At 37.1% G+C, this 7418-nt stretch overlaps 1 protein-coding gene across 1 annotated transcript in view; it reads left to right on the top strand.

The window, feature by feature from the left end:
* Positions 1 to 1213: 1213 nt before the first annotated feature.
* Positions 1214 to 7418, top strand: part of LOC122403336 (homeobox protein unc-42-like) — a 29888-nt gene continuing 23683 nt past the window's right edge. The window contains exon 1 of the mRNA XM_043406817.1: positions 1214 to 1448. Within this exon, the coding sequence (XP_043262752.1) occupies positions 1229 to 1448 (220 nt within the window). The 5' untranslated portion in view covers positions 1214 to 1228. The remainder of the gene's footprint in view (positions 1449 to 7418) is intronic.

Below are 7418 nucleotides of genomic sequence, written 5' to 3'. Positions count from 1 at the left end.
ATTTCGATATTTGAATTTTCAAGAGCGGTGCCCCTCGTTCCTCGTGCTACTTACCGCGCCCCCCTCTCTCTCCCACTCCTGTGCCACCCTCTGGTTCCGACCCATCTAATTGCATTGACGAGATAATAAGATTTAAATTTCGAATCGAGGTCACGGTAGCGATAACGTCCGCCCGTGATTAACTGGCCGCGCTTCCTCGGCCCTTCCCGGTCCGTTCCCCGTTGTTTCCCTTTCGTAACCGTCGCGCATTCGACGTCCGCCGTGTATTTCGCGGAGCAAAAAGGCGAAGGAGAAAAGAAACGGAACCGTTCTCCATCCCCCCGCTTTCGTCGATCCGCCGATCGAACGTCGAAGAATATATCGCGATCGTCGGAAGCCCACCCTGCGAGGATCGAGATCCAGAAGTGCCCAGGGACAGTGAAGGGACACTGCCGCCATAACCTTGCCGACGTTTGAGAGACGCAAGAAGGACCCAGTGATCTATAACATTCGGAGGAGGACTCGATTAACAACGTCTCGAACTGCCAGGCAGCAAGATTAGTTCTCAAAACAGTGTCGTCAATATTGTGTTGAAGACGAAGTGAATCCTAGGAACATGTGTAGACTGAAAGGAGTTCTAGTTCGCTGTTCGTAGAAGAGATCGAGCAGCCGTAATGCCAAGCAAATAGGACGAATTCTGATACCTTGGAATAGGTAATACGCCTACCACTCGATCTTATTTACCAGAATTGAGTAAACTTCCACGGAAGTTTAGACAGAATCACCTTCTTCTTGAGCCCAAGAGAGAGACGTTGAATTGCCAGTCGATTTGCGATGCGATCATTTGAAATTCGATCGAAATAATTAATCAGACGTAATCGATCGTTGAAGGTTCACGCTGATCGGGTGTTGGACGAAGACCGATCTCGGTTACTCCAGATTGGGGAGCGACGAAGGATGTCCTGGTAGGTCGTCGAGGAACGTCGACAGCATTACGAACGCGAGACCTCGACAAGGTCACCCCGGCATCATCCTGGCTAACGACTTGTCCGGAGGTACCGGGGGTCCCGGTGCAGGCGTCGGTTCCGTCGGCAGCACCTCTGTCGGCGGCGGCGGTGGCGGCGGCTCGTCGTTGCCGACGGCCGCCCTCAGCCTCGACCATCAACAGTTCAACATATTCCCGGCGATTTTCAGCAGACAGCTGAATTTCTCGGCGGCCGCCGCTGCTAATTGTGGCCAGAACAAGCTGATGGACGAGCTCAGGCCGAATCTCGGTTTGCTCGGCGTCGGTCTCGTCGAGAACGACAGTTTCCATTTGAATCACAACCAAGAGAAGAGGAAGTGCAGCAGTACCAGCTCGAACGAGCAAGATTTCGGCCTCTATGGGGTACACCAGGGCCTGGAGGCCAGCCCGCCAACACCCGCCGCGACGCCCGGAAGGAGCAGCGTCGGTGCCACTTCCAGCGTTGGTAAGCATCTTCTTTCGTTTCTCTGTTGGGAGAGGATAATGGTAGAAATTGGTGGTTTTTCGCCTTGGCCCTGGAAACGGAACGTTCTTTGGTGGAGGAGGATATCTGGAAACATTTGATATCTCATTCGACCTAGCTGGTCCAATACTCTGATCACCAAGTTAACACTAGAACTACCAAAAATTTACTCGACTCGATTTTTGAAAATTTATCGTAACTTTCTATAAAAGGATGAAGCATTGCATTCTTTGGTACAAATAAGTGCACCATAATTGTCGGTAGTTCCAGTGTTAATAGAATTAATGAAATGGGAGTCTTGCAGAGGACTGTCTCGACCCCTAAATGTAATAATTCGTATTTCTTGTATTTTTGCATATCAAGTGCAGTCTATAGTCTTTTGAAAATATAAATTTCCCGTAAATGCATAAATATCAGTAGTCTACTGACCACTAACGTAACTGGACACGTTCGTAGACTCGGAGGACTGAAAATTTAGTGATTCTAATTAGAATTAGAGAAAGCATGTTTCTACGCATGGAGATGCATTTAAACATTTTTTTTTAGGACTTTTCTTTAATTTTCAAATTCTCACGATCTCACACACCTCTCTGTGATACGATAAAATATCTATATTTGTTCCAAATTAATTGTGCTGGAATTTATAGACCTAAATTTGCAAAAAAGTGTTAAAAATTGAGTTTTCGAGCTATAAAAAACAATTTTTATTTCATCGTATTCTGCGTTGAAGAGCTCATGTTATATTTATAAAAATGAGTAAAATACTGTTAGTAAACAATGGTATTTTACGACCTCTTCTGTTCTTCTTGGTTGCAATTATTTTTCAAATTTCTTTTGTTACGAAATAAAAGAGAAAAAAGACGTTTCCATCACCTACTGATAAAGAAATGTGATTTTTTATAAGAACTCTGAATCTATCGAATTTTAGATCGATGTTTACCAACATTGCTCATATTGATGCATACTATATGTATCCAAGTATGTATTAGTACACAAGAAAGTTTCAATAGAGAAGGGGGGAGAATATTCAACAAAGATCCACTGTACCCAAATAATAGAATCATAAGAAGATTTTATTATATTTTGTTTTATGTTGTTACTCAACCTTGCTTCAAAACAAGATTTTCCTTGTAAAAAGTCTTTTTTCGTACTTAACGCCGTCCCCAGAGACCGCACAACTGTGGTTAAGGGTTAAATACAGTCCTAATTAATTATAGCAACCACCACGAGACCAACAAAATTCTCTCGGTATAAATATTAGTATATCAGCAATAAGTTAGATCTGCTTTTCAACTATTTCTATTTTTAATAACTGGATAAAAAGGCAAATTTCAAGTAAAGAGATAATATAATAAGTTTCACAATCTCGAAACCATAAATTTATTACTGAATGCAATCTGTCCGATCTGAAAACAATATTAATTAGTAATAAACACTGTTGCAATTACTCCTTTTATTCAAGATGTTTGGAATCGATGTTTCGAGCTCATGGATACTACAAACAATTACTAAACAAATTTATTAAAAATGAAAATCAAAGTTTTAAGAAAAATCGACAGGGAAAATTTTCGGTGAAAAAAAATTTCAAATCGTTCTAAAAAAATTATATTTGGTTTGGGAGGTTAATTATAATCATTTTTGGTGAATAGACATACCCCCGAATTCCTACGCACTTTCGAGAAAAAAATTCGAGTAGTTGCACTTTGTCCACGAAATTAAAAAATTTCAAATCATTCTGGAAAAATTATTTTTGGTCTGGGTTAGGTCTGGGTTAGGATTGAATATTATTTAGAAAATCACCTTGAATATTATTTAGAAAAAAGAACAGAAATTAGAGAGAAACAAATACGAAATGGTATTAACGAATCTAAATAAAAATAGTGTTATAAAATATCTGGGAAAGATCGTGAAATTTCTATTTCTTGGTAACACTTTTTGTTAAACTGAACTTATTATGAAAATTCGATAGACAAATATAATTACCAGGAACTTCAAACATGCGAAACAAGATTTCTAAAGAAAGTACTCGTAACAACATTTGGAAGAGTACAAAAGAACATAATTGATTCTTCAGATTATTTTGTTATCATTCATTTTTAAAATTTTATAATTGCAATCATTACTAATTTTTATGTTTCTCAATTGTGAGTTCATGAAATAATGAAGACAGTATTGATTTTTAATCGGTTTACTATTACAAAATTATTGTTTATTAGCAGGCAAACAGATATAGATACATAATAGCAGACGAATTATTTTTTAACCCCTACGATTATTTCTATTCTTGACGAAACAGTTAAATTCAAAATTCGTATTCGAAATTGTGAGATATTTTTCAATATTCTAATTGGTCGTAAAAGAGAATACTTTTAGGATGACTTTGGGAGAAAAATGGGCAACGTGTCATCTCGATATAGATGAATTTTACGCTTGTTAATCCTCGAGTACACATGTACATTGACAGAGGATCGGCCAAGGTGTCGACAATAGGGTGCGGGGACTGGACCATATGGTAGTACCTGTTCTATAGGCTATTATTATGTGTTCATGGGGTTTAAGAGAGCTTAGTGCTAAGGGTGTCCTGATGGGGGTTCGCCTATTATCGTCAGACGCGCGTCTGCGTCAAGTACTGTCACCGAAGCGTGTTTTGGTAAATCGAAACAGTGAACAGTCTCACCTATTGTTATCGCCATATCTATAAATTTAGTGACTTCTATCTACAGTGCTTCGATTAACCATATACGCCATTACGTTTCTAAATTTCTATATAAAATTAAAACAGAAGTTGTGGAAACCAACAGCACTAAAAAAAAAAATGTGGAAACGACAAACAGAAATTTTTATAAACTCGATATAAACTCGATATTAATTCTAATTACTTCTCATTTAATATTTAGTGGAGATCTTTTTATTTTAGATTTTATTTTGTCTTGAAACAGGAAAATTAATAAATACAGTCTCTTACTTTAATTTAATGGGAAGGGATGATGTCAATACAATGTTTTATGGAACTCTTTATGAAAACTTTTCAACGCAACTCGCTTCACGTGAACATCCACGCCGCCATACTTTCCTTTCTCTCACAGATGTTACATTACTAATTCTCGACTGTACTTTCGGACTAATTCGATAAAAAATATTGTTGCTATTTTAAACGTTACTAAATAGGCTCGAGTGTGCTGAAAATTTGTACAAATAATTCGTACAATTTCAAAAAATGGACGCGGTTTTGGAACTCGTGGTTTCCTTTTTAACTTATTATTATGCAAATTTTAATCTAGCATTTCTGTTGCAAATTTTCGTGAACATTTTTAATATTTAAACATTCCAGAATCTACAACCTACTTTTCTACGAGACTTCTCTCAAAACTATATTTATTATTATATATTAACTCAAATAATATTAAAGTATAGAGAGTCCAGATACGCTTAACGAACTACAAATGCACTTCGAACAAATAACAAATAAAATTCCATTTCCATTTACCGTCCCAGACGTTCTTAAAATAGTTTCGTCGGCGTAAAAATAAAATACGGAAACTAATTCCGACGAATATTGGCTAAATACGAAGTTCAACAGGTCGCGCGTAGAAATTCCGTTACATCCCCGCGGTAGCCATTGTTATTCGATAATGAATTTCGTACGATGGGTCCAATTTATCGAGAGAACGTTTAACGTTTCATTTTTTCTCCCCCTCTCCAAGGTCAGACTTTCCGGAAACAAGACGAGACTGCCGTAGTATTCATGCAAATGAAACGAGAAGAGAGAGGGAGAAAAAAAGAGAGACGGTGGAGACGTGGAGCGGAGAAAGAGAGAAACGGGGGATGGAAAAATTAATTTCGTTAACCCCCTTGCGTTCTCCGGGGCATTAAAAGTACTCAAGCGATGGTCTTCCGCGCGATTCCCTTGCCCCTTTTTAAAATGTGAGCCCGCGAAATCTCGCCGCTACAAATGACGGCTTCCGGCTTTAAAAAGGAAGATCCGACACCGCTACTCGGGCAAACTTGCCCGGGAAAGTCGAAAGACGACGCTTCTTTTCCTATTTCGAGCGAGCATTGTCGCGCAAACTTGCATCGCGAGCGATACAAGCTGCATAATACCGCAATCTGCACGCTTTTTGCATACTTTTGCCCCACAATATGGCGGTCCTTGCTCCGGGCGAGTTACCTTAAATTATTTACAAATTGCGTGTGGAAAAATTCCATGGAAAACTCGAGGCGCAGGGGAGGATTTGACTATTTCTCGAAATTAAATTTTATTCAAAAGTTGAATATTCGAAGTGTGTTTAATAATAGAAAATTGGTGGTCCTTGCTCCGGGTGAGTTACCTTAAATTATTTACAAATTGCGTGTGGAAAAATTCCGTAATAAACTCGCGGTGCAGGGGAGGATTTGACCATTTCTCGAAATTAAATTTTATTCGAAAGTTGAATATTCGAAGTGTGTTTAATAATAGAAATTGGTGGTCCTTGCTCTGGGCGAGTTATCTTAAATTATTTATAAATTCCGTGGAAAACTCGCGGTGCAGGGGAAGATTCGACTATTTTTCGAAATAAAATTTTCGTCAAAAGTTGAATGTTCGAAGTGCGTCTAATAGTACAAATTTTTATGACGCTGGGGGAGAAAGATTTAAATACATTGGAAGGTAAATTATCTACTCTGAGAATACACCTCGTAAAACTGTTTTTTTAATACATTTAACGGAGTTAACTCATTTTTTCAAGTTTCAAGCTTCAATTTCAGCCCTCGAAAGTTATTAAGCTGCGTAATAAGTCTTTGTTCTCCACAACTTACTCTTTCCCGAGTCAGATTTTACTTTATTCGACGGTTCTATTATTTGTCACATTTTCTACCCTTGTGTGAGTCTGAAAGTTGTTTAAAAAATAATAGAATAATTAACACTTTATTAGGGTATTAAATACTGTCAATTTTATATAGAACTTGTTCCATGACATTTTGTAATTTTTTAAGCAATTTAAATATATATTTACCATAAAATTCGTCGCTTTATTTGTTGAGAAGCCCAGATACGCGTGTATTTATTTATTCAGTGTTCTTGAACGATTTTTCGACGTGCAAAATAAGTAAAAATCAGACGAAACTAAGTCTTGTGAATATAGTTAGGGTAAAACACCCTAATCAAGCTGGTCTATTTATTATTGTGAAAAACAATTCCTTCTTAAATATGACACGCAGCTACTCCTTTTACGCGATTATTTTTAATTTATCCAGATATGAACAGTATCTTTTGTCATGCAGTAAAAGTTTATAATATTATGCAACCTTTATCTATCGCAAAAGCAAGAAAATTCCCATTTCCAGTACACTTTCTCTGAAAATTTGGAACTACTATGTTTTCAGTATAAACACATCTATAGGGAGCGATAAAGGATTCATTCTATCGTAAAAATCTTGTTAAACAGTGTAATTAAACCGCGTACGATAAATGTTAACAAAATAACGTGCAAGCCTTTATATTAAATCTGGCCCGTTTCACTGATAAATATTGCTTTCACTCTAATTTATTTATATACGATGGCAAATATTCGCCCACAGAGGGGTTTTGTTTTGGTGTAATTGCAGTAATTGCTGAGATAAACGAACGATTGATATACTCCAGCATGAGCCATATTTTATAGTCATGGTTTTAGATGATTGTTTGGTATTACCGAATTACTACAAAATGGATATAATAATCTTTTGTGTGGTATTGATATAATATTTTTTAAATTGATCCAAACAATTCTTTAATGGAAGTCAGGTATCATATTGCAAAGAAGTTTCTCCACAAATATTAATTCTCAATTATTCTGGTCACGAATGATTAAATTTTTCTTTTTGAAAGAAAATAAATTTTCTTTAAAAGCTAATACAAAAACTAGTCATCGATTATACTGGACGAACTAAAAATTAAATTTCGTTAATGTTTGAAAAATGTATTGTTTTAAAAAT

Source organism: Colletes gigas, unplaced genomic scaffold, assembly GCF_013123115.1.
Source record: "Colletes gigas isolate AHSC1104 unplaced genomic scaffold, ASM1312311v1 Colletes_gigas_Sc00049, whole genome shotgun sequence".
Taxonomy (NCBI): domain Eukaryota; kingdom Metazoa; phylum Arthropoda; class Insecta; order Hymenoptera; family Colletidae; genus Colletes; species Colletes gigas.
Note: the sequence above shows the minus strand (reverse complement) of the source record. Positions and strands in the feature narration are given on the sequence as shown.